The 17,240-nt window shown below is 43.0% G+C and overlaps 1 protein-coding gene across 10 annotated transcripts in view; it reads left to right on the forward strand.

Annotated features, from left to right (window-relative positions):
* GHR (growth hormone receptor) overlaps positions 1 to 17,240 on the forward strand; it is a 296,319-nt gene that overhangs the window by 66,238 nt on the left and 212,841 nt on the right. Inside the window, exon 1 of one of the 10 annotated variants that reach the window (XM_021076570.1) lies at positions 10,624 to 10,641. The exons of the other annotated variants lie outside the window; for them this stretch is intronic. Coding sequence (XP_020932229.1) covers positions 10,632 to 10,641 — 10 coding nt within the window. The 5' untranslated portion in view covers positions 10,624 to 10,631. Of the gene's footprint in view, positions 1 to 10,623; positions 10,642 to 17,240 lie in introns of those variants that run through there. 10 annotated transcript variants of the gene reach the window in all.

A 17,240-nucleotide genomic window follows, 5' to 3' on the forward strand; every position in this document is an offset into this window, starting at 1 on the left:
TCAAGACCAGTTGAGGCAACACAGTCAGAAGGGGAGCATAAGCTCAAACATAATTAGGCATTCTGAGTGGAGGGAATTAGCTCTTGGTGATTAGGGAACAATTTCTGCAATTTAAGGTCAGACTCTTGTCAACTTATCCAGTATACTGGGCCACTTCTTCTTTTCCAGTGAACGTTGCTGTTTTCTCTTTGAAGGTCAATTTAACAAACTGGGCCAGTTTTGTTCCTTAAGATTTTTGATGCAGAGCTAATGACACACAGAAAGTTTAAGGCAGATATGTTGGCTACATCTGTATAGTGACGAGGATCCGGAGCCGTGCCTGATCTTCGGACACCAAGTGGAAATCCATGCATTTCACTGTAGGACCCTAGTTTCTGGAAGTTGAGGCAATATTTGGCCTGTGAGTTGTGTCAGGTGTGCTTTGTCCAACGGAATACTGATTACAGTGGTTGGAGGCCAGTGTGACTTTAGACAACTGGCACCTGTGCGTGATTGAATTACCCAGAGTTAGCAGTGTCCCAGCAGAAAACTCATTTATTCTCCTCTGTCACTTTCATCCATAATTAACCCCCTTAGTTGAATCATTGATCCCAGTGTAAGATGTATTATCACATTTCACTTTATTCAGTATAGTCTCTTCCCAATGTCACTCATTTCACCTTGTTTCTCAGTCTTGCCTAAAACCCAGGGCTCTGGGGCTCAGTGAAAACCTTTCAAAGCAGCATTCACTAAACTGGAACTGGCTAATCTGTTGGGGTCTAGACAAAAGCATTAATCTTTAGTTTTATCTCTCAGATTATTTTCTTAAGGATTTCAATCCAAATCCCCCAATTTATAGCTAAGATAGTTGAGGTCCATAGTGGTTAAGTGACCCTCGGGTTGGTTGTGGGCCTGGGATTGAAATCTGGGTGTCTAGGGACAGTCATTTGAATATGACACTCTAAGGCCTTTCACTCTATCGGTTGTAGATGTTCCATATTCCCCTCCATTGAGTATTTCCTTCCCCTCCTCCGATCTTGGGACCTCTGGGTATGATTTTCTTCCTCCTCATGCTTTCTACCTTGAAGTTGCCAGCATCATGGTGTGAAGCATTGGAGAGGGTTACGGAGGGTTATGGCTCATTGCTGAGAGTACATTTGTGCCATCCAAGAAATTCATTCATGAAGAAACTAAGTCACAGGCTATCCCAGCATCTCTGAGGCTTATCTTTAAGGAACACAAACAGTTGACTAACCTATTTGCATTTCCTCTAAACTCTTCCCTTAAGCTTTAAAATATCTGCTGAAGGAGGAAGAAACTATGTCTGTCCATACAGGAGAAATAATGAATTCGTGACTTCCTCCTTGTCTCTTGTTGTATTTTTAAGCCCCAATATGTTGTTCTCAAAGCTGTTGTTACATAAAATTTTTAACATTTATAAAAGTAGGCAGGATTGTAGAGTGAACCCTCAAATAGTTTTTACCCAATTTCAGTAGTTAGCAATTCATGACCAATGTTTTTTCATCTCTGCCCACCCAGTTTCCCGCCTTCATATTATTTGGAAGGAAAGCTAGACTTCATTTCATTTATTAGTATTTCAATATACATCTCTGAGATAAGCTTTTTTCCTTTTTTCCCCCCAGATTTACTGAGGTATAATTAGTAACATTGTTAAGATTTGAAGTGTTACATTATGATCTGACATGTGTAACTTGCTAGTTAATTAACATATCTGTTACCTCAATTTATTTAACAGATAGCCTTAAGGTATATTCATATGCCATTATTATATTTAAATTAACAATTTTTAAATCACTGACTATTCATCTAGTGTTCAAATTAGAATTGTCTCATGCATGTCATAATTTGTTTCTCGTAGTTTGAATCAGGCTCCAAGTAATTGCTACATACTGTAACTGGTTATAAGTTCTAAATCCCTTAAGAGCCCTTTAATCTCTAGGTTCAAAATCTGTCTCTCTGCAATTTATTGAAGAAACTAAAGATGTTCATCCTAGAATGTTCACTACAGTCCAGATTTTGCCGATTACTTGCCCAGGGTGTCCTCTGACATGTATCTCTGTCACCTTTATTTTCTATGAATTGGTAATTGCATCTGAAAGTTGTATTAAATTATTTTCTCAATAAAATGGAAAAAATACATACTGATGTGCCCTGGAGGGTAGAGTGAAGTTGTTGCAGGAGGTGCTGGCTTTTTGGATGTGGAGGAGGAAGATTGTGAACGGAGGAGGATGTGACAGCCAAAAGCATAGACACTGGAGCCAGACTGTCTGCATTCTGTCACTTCTTAGCTGTGGAACCCTGGGAAAATTCCTTGACCTCTCTGTGTCTCATCTGTTCAGTGAGAACAGTAACAGGACCTACCTCACTGGGTTGTGAGGATCAAGAAGCTTGAGATCTGTGTGTATAATATGTTTAGAGCATTGCCATTGCTGTCATGTGAACACTTCATAGATGTTAGCTGTTATTTATGAAGTTAGAAGGGAGTTCAGAGCAAGGAGAAGAGTGAAACAAAGGCACATTTGTGGAGGAGAAGAACAGCCAAAAGACCAATCTGCTGATGATCCTCTTGTGACTACTTTTTCTCCCTCCGTTGCATTCTCTGTCTTCCTCATCTCTCTCCATCTTTGATCCCATGCAGGTGATTTTGATCATGCACACTTGGCGTGCAAGTGAAGAAGAAAGCAAAGCAGTGACACCCATGCAGAGTGGTGTTGATCAGGAGTGAGGGGCCTAGGTGTTGCAGGGCATCTGCATGTGTTCTGCTGCTGCCACAGCCCTTAACCTCCTGTCTGCCTCTCATCCTGCTTCTGTGCTTTAAGAGTCAATGGCAGAAGTTCATACTGGTGTTCCCCATCTATTCCTAAGGGTTACCTGACCTTCATGTGGAACCCCCAGGCTGTAGGCCTGAGTATTTTATTCTCTTGAACTTATTTATCTGAACCTTTTTATGCAGTCAGATTGCATTCTCTGCCTTTTCTTATCCCAGTTTGCATTCATCTTGGAACATTCACATCTTCGGCTGTGCAAGATGGGCACTGTTTCTCATGTCGTGGGAGTGCCTGCCTCTCCCAGATCATTCCCTTTTCTGTCAGTTTAACCTCAAGCTCTCTGGCTTGTTTCATGACAATGATTATTAGAGAGTCTTACCTGTCATCGAACATTTCCTGTTTGGATTTGCATGGTTCCAGTGTCCTTCCAAGCATGGACTGCCAAACTACACGCCAACCATTTTTGTGAACGTGATTTAATTGGAACAGACCCATGCTCATTCCTTTACGTGTCATCAGTGGTTGCTGTTTCACTACAGCAGCAGAGTTGAGTAGTTGCAACGGAGACCCTGTGGACCACAAAACCAAAAACATTTACTCTCTGGCCCTTCCCAGAAAGTTTGCTGATGTCTGCTTTAAAGAGAAGGAAATTATCAGGTTCATGTGGGACCAAAGAACTGCCAGCTAAAATAGAGAAATTTGGAAACTCTATAATTTTTTTTAAGTGGGAAACACTGGAAAGGTTACCTGTGATTTGCATGCACATGGGTATCAAAATAACATGTGTGCTTGTAGATGGGGGAGGAATGGCAGGCTTCCTCCTGGTGTCAAGGCTTCTGGGCCCTACAGTTGTACGATGGACAGCTCTCCCTCTTTGCTTTTCTATTTTACCATGATTTCTGGGGGCAAATATCTTGGGCTATAAATGGGATTAGGATACTCTCCGATGGATGCTGTATCTCAGATATTCTTGGGTTCCCTGCTGAGGAAGGCCACTGCTGCCTTCTGCTTCAGGCTGGCCAGGCCCTGTCTGCTGCTTACCTTGGGTTCCTGCTGCTCACCTTGAGGAGAATCTCTTTCATTGGCCTATGGTCTTGTTTATTTAGTAGTACCTGTGCCAACTGACACTGAGTCAAAGGACAGTTTAGACAGAGGTCTACTTTGAAAGGTTAGCTAGTAGCAAGTAGGTCCGGCTTAATTTCTCCTTGAATCTGGAGATCTTACTAAAAGGGAGAAAGGAGTGATTTATTTTTTGACTGGATTAACCAATTTGTATTGGTCACTATGAGGCAATTTCATATATGTTATCTCATTTAAGTCCCCATAAAGACACTGCAGGGAAGTAATATAAACTTTCAGGAAACAGACTCAGAGAAATTAAGTAAACTGCAAACATCCCATGCTGTAAGCATTATTGTCTCTATTAGCAAGTGTCTGAGCTTCTTTTAGTTTTCCAATCCATAATCCTTACTGCGTAGTCCTCTTCCTTGTGCTCACAACCTGGCTGCTGGAGATCCAGGCAACAAGAAGGTGAAGGGTACAGGACAAAAGGTAAATGGACGATCCAGCCAAGGTTATCTTCCTAGATGTTCTACTTGGTGACTACAACTTATATCCCATAGGTCAGCATCATAGGGCCATCCCTTTCTTCAAAGGAACCTGGAAAATGGGTTGTTTTTTTTTTTGGTTTATTTTAAGCAGGGTACTTTGACACCCCCCCCAAAAAAAAGTGAACTCTAGGTACAGAAGTGGGGGGGAATGGTTATTCAATAGGCAGTTGACAGTTTATTTTTAAAGAGGTCATTCTGATGCACGGAAAGGTTGAAAATCTCTGGCCTAAACTCTTACAGTCTTGATCTCCCTTGTTTCAAGTGAATTTGATAGAATAAAGGTTACTCTCCTCCCCAGTCTCCTGGTATGAGAGAGAGCCAAGGGATATAATGATTTCTTTCAGGCATCCATGGTAAAACAAGGCACATGCCAATAAGGAATGATGACTGCTGGTCATCCTCAGACAAACGTGGGGAGGGGTGGTGACACCAGGTCTCATGGCTGCTTATTGATGCCAGGTGTCTCAGTGGACCATCCAGCAGGCCTTTGGTAAGGGCATGCGGGGGCTATTCAGAAGCCCTGCATCCCATCAGCTCGGCAGAAACTGATGTGGCACAGACTGAAATGCTAGGTGGGGAGTGAAGTGTCTGACACCCGCCAGGTGACTGCTGTTTAGTCAGCAGTAACTTTTATCTTCCAGTCACCATTCTTGTGGCTCTTTTTTGATTGTCCCCAAGCTCCAGGCCTGGGTAAGGCCTGCTGAGGTGTAAGTAGAAGAATTAGCAATGCCCCCCAAAATGCAAACACTCAATGTGGCGGTTTTCGCCTTGATAAGGAACTGGCTGTCAGATGCCTGAGTCCTTGCCCCACCCTGGCTACCTACACATAAAGTTGGAAGGTGGTTTTTGAGGTTTTTTTTTTTTTTTGGCTGCCAGGCGTAGAGCCTCAAGAGAACAGTGTGTCCTAAAAAAACAAGAATTTCAGCCTACAAAGGAAAACAGAATCCACCCTACTTGGTCACCTGAGGGAGTCCTTCAGCTGAGGAGCTGGACTTGCTTTTGTCACTCAGCAAAGAGGGTTAAAACTTAGCTGAAGAGCTGTGAGCGGACCCTTTTTCAAGAGGGGCTTCTGAAACAAAATGCCAGGAGTGTAACATAATACAGAGGTCACAAACATGGAAAGGCTATGGCATCTTGGCAGGTAACATGAATGTCTGAAGGGAGTCAGTTGCTCACAGGCAAGCATGTGTCCCACGGAGGAAATACTACTTCTAACTCCCTTCCTGTGTCCCTCTCCTCCTACCTTGTTCCTTTTTTTCTCCCTCCCTCCCGCTTTCATCCTTTTTTTCCCCCTTCCCTTCTAGGAGAAGCCATAGATTTGGAATTTCATGTGAGGAATGCTTTGTTAGTGTTGAGCTAGTGGCATCTGGGCTGTCATCTGGCTCCTTTTTGTCCAGATTAGGAAATGGCACCCTTTCCTTCCTGCCAGCGCCCATGACTGTGCAAGTCAAGTGGGGGCTGGATTTCACTGGCCCCGTGGCTGAGCCCTTGTGCCAGGCACAAGCTGCCCAACTTTAGACAGTGACCCCAAAGTTATATATGTTATGTGAGCCAAGCAAAACATTTCTGTGGGCCATGCCTAGCCCACAGGCTAATCATTTTGCAGCCTCTAGGGTTGTGGTTGAAACAAAGCTCTGGGGCAGACTGTCTGGCTTCAAATCTGGGTTCTGTCATACAGAGAAATGATTCAGTATTTCTCTGCCTCAGCCTCCTATGTCTGTAGAATGGGGATAAATACTTCTCTCACAAGGCTGTTAAGAAGGTGGAATTAAATAATGCATGAAAAGTATTTAGCCACTCAGGGTGTGGCTGATAGTCAGCACTTGATAAATGTTCATATCAAAAAATCATGTAAAAATAAGCCACTTATTGGCTTATCTCTGCAGGTCAAGTTGTGTTGGCAAGTTCACAGCCTCTGAAATGGGTGAGCGTGCATGTCAGCCCTTCATGATTTCTTTCTACTTATGCTCTGTGTCTGGTGACTTTGTGAAGGCAGGGAGCTCAAAAATCACAAGCTTCACTTACTTACCTACTGAAGCCACAAGAACCTTGGTAAAGTAAATACTTTGCTTCAACCACTGTTTCTGTCTCATTGCATCAAGTGGCTACACGGGTTAACAACTGCCATCCATAATGATATCTTAAAAGCATAAAGAGATTAAATTAACTGCAGTGTTATCTGTTGCAAAAGGAAAAAGTATTTGGGATCATTTTGGAATAATTGATACTGAAAAGAGTTTGAAGATGTTGAGATTTGAAGTGGGAAATGCTCGGTTACTGCATTCATCTCCTAAACTGGTGCATTCTCTACGAGGTAGGCCGCAGAGCCAAGACTCCATTGTGTAAAAACTGTCCTCGTTGTTTGCCGCCAACATACATCAAGCTCTACATCAGATACTGACTCATCACTGAAACTGTACTGGGGGGAGGGGGTTAAGTCAGCACTGACCCTAATGAATCTGCAGTTGGCTTCAAGGATTTGGTTTGAAATGAGACCAAACCCAGCAGTATTGCTCTAGTAGGTCCAGTCCTCATATAAAGAGTTAAATATAAGTGGCAACCTATCAACATACTTAAAAACATTCTCAGAAAAGGGCATCCAAGAAACAAGTTAGTGAAACCTACATCTACCTTAATTTTTCTTTCACTCCATTAATACCTGAGCTTCCCCTAAATACTCATTTAAGTCCTGAATGAGTATGAAGAATGTTGGGGAGACTTGCAAAAACAAGGATTGCCCTAGGAATTCAAGTTTTACTTGCCTAGCTTGGTTGGGCTACCATCAATCTAAAGCTTGTCCCTCCTGCCTTGGGGATCTCGATCTTGGCACGGTCGTCATTCTAGGTCAGGGGTTTCCTTCTTGTGGAGGCTGCTTTGTTCCACACTAGGATGTTTGGCAGCATCCCTGGTCTCTATCCTGTAGATGCTGACAACACACATTCCCCAACTTGAGACAACACAAATGTCACCAACCTTTCCAAATGCCACCTAAGGGAGAAAAATCTTGGTTGAGAACCACTGCTCTAGACTGAGAATAGTGGTCATAATTTGTAAATACAAGAGTGTGTGTGTGTTTTAAGTGGCAAAAAAAAAAAAAAAAAAAGCCTAAAGATAATTTTCCAAATAAGCTCATGGATAAGCTATGCTGACAGAAGTCTTCGAGAAGGATCCTGCAGCCACAGAGTTTGGCAGGGTGGGCAGTTTTGCTCAGCCTCACAGTAGCTTTTCCATGGGTCATGTTAAACACTGTCAAACTCTAACCAGTCTAGAAGGGTTTGTCATCATCCGGATCACCCTTAAGGTATTTGTCCAGACTTCTTCCAAAGAGGAGTGTGACTTGTCCATTAGCACTTACAAATAAAAATGGGTGGGTAGCAAGAGATTTGTAAAACAAGGATCTCCAAGATCTTCAGCGTGCTTCTCATGTGTTAGAGGACAAGACCCTGAGGTCCAGGGAATAGAGTACGCAGCAAAATTTGCTATAAACCTCAGTGATTCAGACGCTAGCTTGAAATTTTCAGCAATATAGGCACAAAATTATTACTGAGTAACATGTCAAAATTATATTCTCATGGCACCTTTCAAGATGTTGTGAACAACTGAGAGAAACCAGAACAAAATGTAAAGCGTTTTTCAAACTGAAGGCTCAAAAAATTAGGGATATCATCAATGTAACCTTTTGCTTCGGGATCCAGTAACTTTCATTTCTTTTTATAACATGATTATAAAATTTGTCAGACCAAATATTCTGTCTCTTTTCCTGCCTCCATGCAGCATTATTTTCACCCAGATTATAATCGTAAAATAAGGTGATATAAAGGAACTCATCCCGTTAGTACAGGATACCCAGCCCTGTATCCAAATTTCTTTTACTGATTAGAGGAAACAGCTAATTGTATATTTTAAACTCAGTGTTTCAAAAAAAAAAAATGTCCAGTGTTCATGTTTCCCATATGTGATCAGCTCCTGATCTTAGGAAGAAAGAGTCAGGCAGGAAAATGATTAGATTCAGGCTGTGTTCAACTGGAAGATGAGAACATTCCCAAAAGAAAGGTACAGCATGTTCTGGTATGTGCAAGTTTTGATTACAAGGTGTACCCTTGCTGCCTGGTGTGGTGCCTCTGGCTCTGCCTGGCTGGAGTTTGGGATTACTAAGGTCTCCGAAACAGAACTCTCTGGATCAGGTATGGATCTAATATTTCTCATGCCATGTTCCAAATATCTCCCTGTGTCCAGGCAATGAGAGTAAAGCTGACTACTGTGCCGTGGGTATAAAGGTTATCAAAAGACTTCAGGAAATGCCTTTGACCTTGTTTTGGACGTAAAGGATGATCTCATTCATATGGGTACAGTGTCAAAATAAGGAATGTGCTAGTAAAGTAAGCACATTATTCACTTAAAAGAAAAAACAAACTTGGAGTTCCTGTTGTGGCGCAATGGTTAACAAATCCGACTGGGAACCGTGAGGTTGCAGGTTTGATTCCTGGCCTCACTCAGTGGGTTAAGGATCTGCCGTTGCCATGAGCTGTAGTGTAGGTGGCAGACACGGCTCAGATCCCAAGTGGCTGTGGCATAGGCCGGCGGCTATAGCTCCAATTCGACCCCTAGCCTGGGAACCTCCATGTGCCTCGGGGGTGGCTCAAGAAAAGACAAAAAAAAAAAGAGAAGAAAAAAAAGAAAAAAAAAAAAAAACTTGTTTAGAACGTAGAGATGCAATCCACCCTAGATTTTAAGGAGAGAAGTAGTTGAAAGAGAGATGGTATTTTCCCCTAAAACATGGTAGAATACGCTGTCACCTCTTGGCAATGATATGAAGACTGTCAATCATTTAACAAATATTTATGGAGAACCTGTTACTAACAGTGAGTTACTTCTATAGGTAGTAGAGATTCAACAGAGAACAAAACAAAGTACTTTCTTACCCTTAGTGAAAGGAGACAATCAACCATCATATGTGTCATGTAGAAGTGAGTGGCAAAGGGAAAAACAAATGCAGAGCTGAGTCTAGATAAGGGGATTGGTAGAGTGGGATGGGGCCATGGGGGTTAGTGTTTAAGATGGAATAGTCAAGGAATGCCTGTCTAATAAGGGGATGTTTGCTCAGTGGACTGAAGGAAATAAATCAGAGCCTTATGGCTACCTGGGGAAGGATATCAGAAACTGTTATAAATGTTCAGCAGGAAATGTATTAAGACTCAGAGCAGCAGGTTTGTCAGTGCTTAAAATGAATGGAGGTGGGATGAAAGAAAAGGGGGAGCTTTGGAAAAGCATTAGGGCTACATTAAATATATGCACTGATGTATATACAGACTGATTGGGGGAAAAAAACCCATAATAGTAGATGATGTGTTTGTACATCTCTTACATGGTTTTTAAATGAGACCCATAGCTCTAGTAAACATCATGGTCTTTCGTTTCAGCCAAGTCATCATAAGTTTGGGGATTGTCTTGTGGAGCAAAGCTTAGACTTACTCAGAAAGCAATAGTTCGGATACATGGCCCAGGCTGGATGATGATATTAACCTGGGCTGAGAAGTAATACAACCAGATTGTGGCTAACTATGGGCCCTGGTTCAATTCCCTTGATTTCGTGCCCTATTTTTAATGGGAAGTGGGCTTCCCTTACCATGCAGGAGGGAAGAAGTGGGGGAGGGGACAGTTTCAAGGAGGAAATGTAGAAGAGTTGAATCTAGGTAAAGATCTCATGTTACCTGGCTTCACATTGCCTTCACATCCCTCCAGTGAGCCTTCTACCCTTTCTTCAGTACGAGCAACATGTTCTTCTAAAGAGCATGAGGTCTCCTCCAGGCCAGGTCAAGGATAAGGAGGACTTTGATCACAGTACCTTCCAAGAGTCTTTTGGAAATTCTCACCTTCTATTCTGTTATCTCAAGAGGGCCTCCTTTCTCTTTAAACATGAAAAGAGGCATTAGTTAGCCCTGCCCCTTTCAGCCAAGAATTTCTCCAGGTATTTGAATGTTCACATTAAACAGGGTCACATGTACCATTTGGAAGTTGTTTCCCTGTTCTCAAGGACAGTCAGATTTCACCACCATGCCTCTCAGCTTGCCCTGCCTTGAAGGTTGTTGGGCATGTGTGTTGGGAGTTGTTGACTGTTAAAGGAACATAGAACCATCAGGGGAAGATGCTGGAATTCTACTTTTTAGCGCTGAGGAGAATTTCTATTCAAGCCCAGTTCTTGGACTGATGAATCAAGAGTGATTAAAAAAAAGGAAGCACTTTCTGAAGAGGGATGCATCCAGGTACAAATCATTACTTGAGCAATTTTGTCCACAGTTCACTTGTTTCAAGTACTTCAGTGTTTACGGTTTTTTTGCTTTCACAAGTCGTAATTTTTTTTTTAAAGTGCTGTCACACACTTAGCAAACATCTTTTGAGTGTCTACCCAGAGCCCAGTCCTGTGCCATGCATAGTCGAAAGAAATAGGTAGCATTGTCCTTGCTCTCATGGAATTAGTGGTTTTGCTAACAAGGTAAGACTTCCAACAGTAAAACAATCCAAGAAGGAGCAAGTGAAAAGCCAAATAGGAGGCATAAGCTAATGAGAAGAATCCAGACTTTGGAATCAGGTAGCCCTGGGTTTGACTCAGAGCTCTGACTCTGACCAAGAATGTGCCTTTGTGAGATTCTCTTAGCCTATGGGAGCCTCAGTTTCCTCTTCTGTAAAATGGGACTGTAGTACCTATTACACTGTCACACGGGATTGCTACAATGCCTCAGTAAAGCGATTAGTGCCTCGCACATAGTAAGCCCTTACTATATTTTTATTATTAACTGGACAGATAATTAGTCTGAGTTCTACTTGGATTTTTTTGGTTTATTTAGAGGGCTTTAGTAAGTCAGTTAACTTTTTACCCCATCTATTTCTCCAAAGTTAAGGGAATAGTCTCTCTACAATATATTTACCTCCAAAATTCCATGATACTTGGAACTGGAATATATTGAGCAAAAGCTTCAATGGATGTCTCTCCTTCTTAATGCTTACCCTAGTGTTAACAATAAAACACCCATACTGACTAGGGACTTGCTCCGGAGCAGAAGCTATGATGGGCTCTTCATATTTTTTGTTTGTCAATCCATGTGACACACTCAATGAGATGGATCACTTTGCCTTATTTCCTATATTTTAAGTTATATTTTATGCAGTTTAATATTTCAGAGGTCAGGATGCACCATGTAATTGATACGTATATTTAATATGGTAATATTTTTCTTCTTTCCCCAAAGCCATTTCTAAGTGAGATGGGGCATCTTATAACTGAACATGTTTTTGAAGCAAGGGCAGTGAATATTTTTTCCTATACTTTGGATGATAAAAGTGAGGCTTAGAGAAGTTAATTTACATGTCCAAGATTCACGAAAGCAATAAAGACAAAGCTAGAATTTGACTAAGCTTTGTCTGTTGTTGCTTACTCTATCATACTACTTCAGAGCAAAAGGTTAAAAAAGTTGCCAACTTAGGCTCCTTTTCCCCCTCATTTTCCATAGCAAAATGTTTGATCCATCCTGGATTGAGTTGTAGATTGCCTTAGTTCTTAACAGGATTATATTTTTAGTCCTTCCAGCCAGACTTTATAGACCATGTATCTTGTGCAATATAATGTTGACGTCCGTTCAGTGTTGACATCAACTGGTGACATTGGTCAGTCTGCAAAGTTACTTTCCTTTAGATAAGAACCTATTGGACTCATAGATCTTTTTTAGAAATCTCACCCTGACCTGAGTTCACCTGGGTGATACCAGCAGGTTTTTCCCTAGACTTTCAGGATCGTGGGTCCTTATAAGGAAATGGGGATATAGTCATTAGCAGTTGATTATTAAGCAAATTCATTGAAAATTAACAGCAGTATTCTTTGACCTCAGCCTTTATAGCCAAACTGCTAATCTTCAGTAAATATAGGATTGTATTACTAATCTATTGACATTTAGCACAAATTAGCTATTAAACAGGCTAGTTGTTACAGTTAAACTTTTTTTTTTAAGTGTATTAAAATTCTTATTTCCTGAATGTTTCTTTCTCTGAAACAGAATCTTAGGGCTTTTTATTAGGCCAAGGGAACCTCTCAACAATATTTTCTTTTTTGGTCTTTTTGGGGCTACACCCATGGCATATTGCAAGTTCCCAGGCTAGAGGTCAAATTGGAGCTGTAGCAGCCGGCCTACACCATAGCCACAGCAATGCAGGATCCTTAACCCACTGAATGAGGCTGGGGATTGAACCTGCGTCCTCATGGATACTAGTTGGGTTCATTACAGCTGAACCATCACAGGAACTCCCCTAAACAATCTTATTAGACTTATTAACTGTAATATCACATCAACTCTATCATCAAAATGATTGCAGTTTCAGAGTCACTGTTAACAGAAAAAGACTCCAACAAAAGTGACCACTGACCTTTATAAGTAAGATTTGAGAAGTGAAACTTTTATTGAAAAAAGGAATTTGCAGACCTGCTTCCCTGTTAAGTCATTCTGAAGTTCTTACAGTAGAGTTGTGTCTACTTTTAATAAGACATAGGTGTCATTAGCATATTTACCTGGACTGAATGAATGAGTAGATTATATGTTTGGGATTTGCATTTCCTTCCTCTGCTCTAGCAGCTTCAGCACCAAAGTGTAGTTGTAAAATGACACACTGTGGAATTTGAAGTGGTGTATGTGGCAGTCAGGGTCCTAGCAAGAGACAGAATCTAACTCAGAAGGTTCAAGAGCCTTTAATGAAGGGGAGATGCAAGAAGTATGGGTGGGGTTCAAGTCCCCGACAAAGAGTGTTGAGGTATTCCAACTCAAGCCACAAGGGAGGCTGTTCTCAGCTGAGACCTAGAGCAGCTGTGGGTGGAAGGCATGTTAATGTCATTCAGGGAGAGCAGGGACCATGTGACAGAAGCTAGGGTCCTGTAGGAACAAGAGCACCAGCGTTGGGGGGGCGGGGGCGGTTACCCAGACCTCTCTTTCAATCTTCTCATCTCTATTGTTCAAATGCAGTCAGCCAGGAGGAGCTTGGGGATTCAGCCCACAGCAGAGAAGCCTCCTGAGGTGTCGGAAGAGAGAAAAGCCTAGGATGGATCTTCTAGGGGAAGAGGGCCGAGCAGACAATAACCAGCCCAGATGGGAAATGCTGTTGCAGAGCCCACAGCTGCCAAAAAAGAAAAGCTTATTCAAGGAATTCGGGGCCCTGACCTCTTTTGATCTTGGGTTAGCATCCACTCTCTGAAACTCTTTCAAATATACTTGCAATCCCGCGGCAGCAGCCAGAATTGCTGGTCACATCAGCTTGTGCTAGTCTCGTCACTCTACATGGTCTAGGTGCAATTGTAGGGCCGAGAGAGCTGGTCCTGCAGCTCTCTGATGGAGGAAGGTACAAAGAGAGAAAAATAGGAAAACTATTAAGAATTTCTTCAAGAAGTATAACTAAGGAGAGAATAATAGTGTAAGGAAACCTGGGGAAGCCATGTGCAGGAAAATGACCTGCAAATGATTTCATAGCTATTTGGCAGTACGCTGTCGCACACTCTCGCCAGCCCCCACCAGCTTCCAGAGCTCTCAGTGTGGAGGGCAGCGTTGGTGGGCTATTTATTATAAAGAATGAACCCCTAGAGATGATTATTCTCAGTATAAACAGTGACATTACCCATCTTATATATATATCCCAACCAGAAGTTTGTGTTTAGAGTTACTGCTTCACCAGCTTGAAAGGGAAAACTGTTTTAGCAAGAAGGGGCAAAAGAGAGTTCCCATCATAGCTCAGAGGTGGTAAACCCAACTAGTATCCATGAGGATGCAGGTTCGTACCCCGCCCCCCAGGCCCGCCACTCCCCCTCCACTCAGTGGGCCAAGGATCAGCGTTGCTGTGAGCTGTGGTGTAGGTCACAGATGTGGGCTCAGATCTGGGGTGGCGGTGGCTGTGGCTTAGGCTGACAGCTACAGCTCCAATTCAACCCCTAGTCTAGAAATCTCCACATGCTGTGGGCACGGCCCTAAAAAGACAAAGGGGGGGGGAGAGGGGCAAAAAGATACCACTCTGTGAAATGTATATCTATGGATTGTCATCTGCTATATGACAATAGCTTAAAGCCTGCCTTGGTCCACGTTCCACTAGCAGCTGTCAAGAAATAAACATCCGCATCCCAGGCCTTCTTCCACGGCTCACACCTTTGTGCTTTCTGGGTCACTATAACAAAATGCCACAGACCAAGTGGCTTACAAACAACAGAAATGTACTGCTCACAGTTCTCAGGCTGCAAGTCTGAGACCAGGGTGTCAGCATGGTGGGGAGAGGGCGCTCTTCCCGGTCACAGACGTCTTGTATCCTCTCAGGGTGGAAGGGGCTAGGGAGCTCTGCCGGTGTCCTTTATAAGAGCCCTAATCTCATTCATGAGGGCTTCACCCTCCTGACCTCATCACCTCCCCAGAGTCCTGCTACTAATACCATCACCTCTGGGCATTAAGACTTCAGCATGTGGGCAGTTCCCATCATGGCGCAGCAGAAACAAATCAGACTAGGAACCATGAGGTTGGGGGTTCCATCCCTGGCCTCACTCAGTGTGTTAAGGATCCGGCATTGCCTCGAGCTGTGGTGTAGGTTGCAGACACGGCTTGGATCCTGCATTGCTGTGGTATAGGCCGGCAGCAGTAGCTCTGATTTAGACCCCTAGCCTGGGAACCTCCATATGCCATGGGTGTGGCCCTCAGAAAGACAAAAGACAAAGATTTTAGCATGTGAATTTGTTGTGGGGAGTGGGAGATACAGAGATTCTGACCATAGTAGTTTATTCTAATCTTGTGCTTCAGCTTCATCATACTTTTGCCTGGCAAAATCCCAGCCCAGAAAAAATCCAGCTCTCCAAAACCATGCCTGGCCTCGAGAGCCAAATGCGGCTGGAGAAAACACACACTGAGGACTGGTTGCATGTTACCTTACTTGAACCCTTTCTTTCCCTAGGAATACCTCTGTTTTCCTGGTCCATTCACTCTCCTCCTCTTGTAGACAATGACTTTCATACTCTCTCCTCAAACCCCAAACACTTCCCATATCCTATCTCTGCTCTGATAACCTGATAACCTTTCTTCCTACTATACTGCAGACAAACCCCAGAGGCCATCAGAAGGGAATCCACAAGCTCCCACCACATCTTCTCACCTCCCAGAATTGGTGCCCTAGGCTATGCCTTCCTCCTGTTACCAAAGAGCTTCAAAGAAGAGCCTCTTCACATGACACCTGCTTTTTCTCTTGCCTTCTAAGGGACCTTTTCTCAGCAATTCTCCTCTTTTCTCTTGTATTGATTTTTTTCTCTCCATTGGATCATTCAAACACCATAAAAACCTGCCATAATGTCCCAGTGTTATAAAACATATCATTGATCCTGTGTCTTTCTTTAGTCACCCCCTCCCCATTTTTCTATCCTTTTCAACAAAGTTCCCTGGCAGAGCTGTCCCTGCCCCATTGATTATGGTCAGACAATGGCTAGAAACTGGCCACTGGGACAACTGCTCAGCCTCTCCTGGTTGCTGAATTCAGTAGTGCATGTCAGTCTTCCTCTTCTTTGGCCTGTTTGATCAGCTACCCTTCCTTACATGATGTCCAGTTCTCTACACTTCTCCAGTTTTCCACATACCTTAGAGGTTTTCCTTGTAAAAAGCTCGTTGCTGTTTTTGCTTGTCAGCCCAACTTCTTGCTGTTAGAATGACCCAGAACCAGGCTTCAGCCCTTTGCAAACTTTTCCACCATAAGCTCTCCTCATCTCCACTCCAGGAACCCAAGCTCTTATGCTGAAAATTAAAAAGTCCATAGGCTTTGTCGACCTTGGCCTGTGCTCTGGCTGCCCAGTGAGCCACTGGAAAAATCAATATTTGATGAAAATTTGAATATATTTACTCTTGTGGTTTTAAATAATATCTGTATGCTGAAAATTTCCAAACTAATCTCTCCTATGCTATGGACCTGTCTATACAACTGCCTAAGTGAAGGCTCCACTTGAGTGCTTTACAGGCACTCAGAACTTTATAGTTCCTTACCAGAACTGAATGGAACACCTTTAATTGGATCATCCTCCCATCATTACCACCTCAGGTGGTGACACCTCATCCTTCAGCTGCTTAGGCTGAAAAATACTGCAGTCTTCTTTGCTCCTGTCTTTCTTGCCCAAAGCCAAATCATCAGCAAATCCTAACTATCTCACGCCACCGTCACTGCTCCCTTCCTGGTCCAAGCCACCATCCTCTCTCACCTGATTGATGCAAAGGCCCCTCACTGGTCTGTCTGCCTCCCGCTTGTTCATCTTCTCTCTCCCCATCCCCCCCACCAGTTTATTTGCAGCACATCAGATCATCTCTTGCCCTCCAGTGCCTCCCCGTTTCATAATGGCTTCTGAGGCTATCCGTGATCTGGTTCTCTATAATCCTTGACTTCCCTTGGGCAGATGTTTCTGCTGTAACCGTCTGTGTGTGTCCTATAAAACTTTGTGTTCTGTAAAATGTACTCTTAAAAAAAAAAAAAAAAAAAAAAACAGGGCTTTTGGGAAAAGTAGGATTAGAGCAGATCTTTCCTATTTCACACAACTTGAAAACCATGCTAACCAGAGCCATAAGGGATAGTTCTGGGTCAGGGGAGCTGGGCAAGTGGGAGGGGGACAGTTTTGGGGGGGGGGTCAGAGCCTGGTGCAGGTGCTCATCCTCTTAAATGGACCTGAAATCACTCCAGCCTGTGCTGAAGCCAAACTGAGGCCTTCCTCTTTCCCTGCCAAGATTAGAATTCTACCCCTGCTCTTCTGGCTCCTTTTGCCTAAGAAAAAAAAGAAATAAAAAATCCTATTTCTATGTTATACCAACATTTATCCTGCTAT

This window comes from Sus scrofa, chromosome 16 (assembly GCF_000003025.6).
Source record: "Sus scrofa isolate TJ Tabasco breed Duroc chromosome 16, Sscrofa11.1, whole genome shotgun sequence".
NCBI classification, from domain to species: domain Eukaryota; kingdom Metazoa; phylum Chordata; class Mammalia; order Artiodactyla; family Suidae; genus Sus; species Sus scrofa.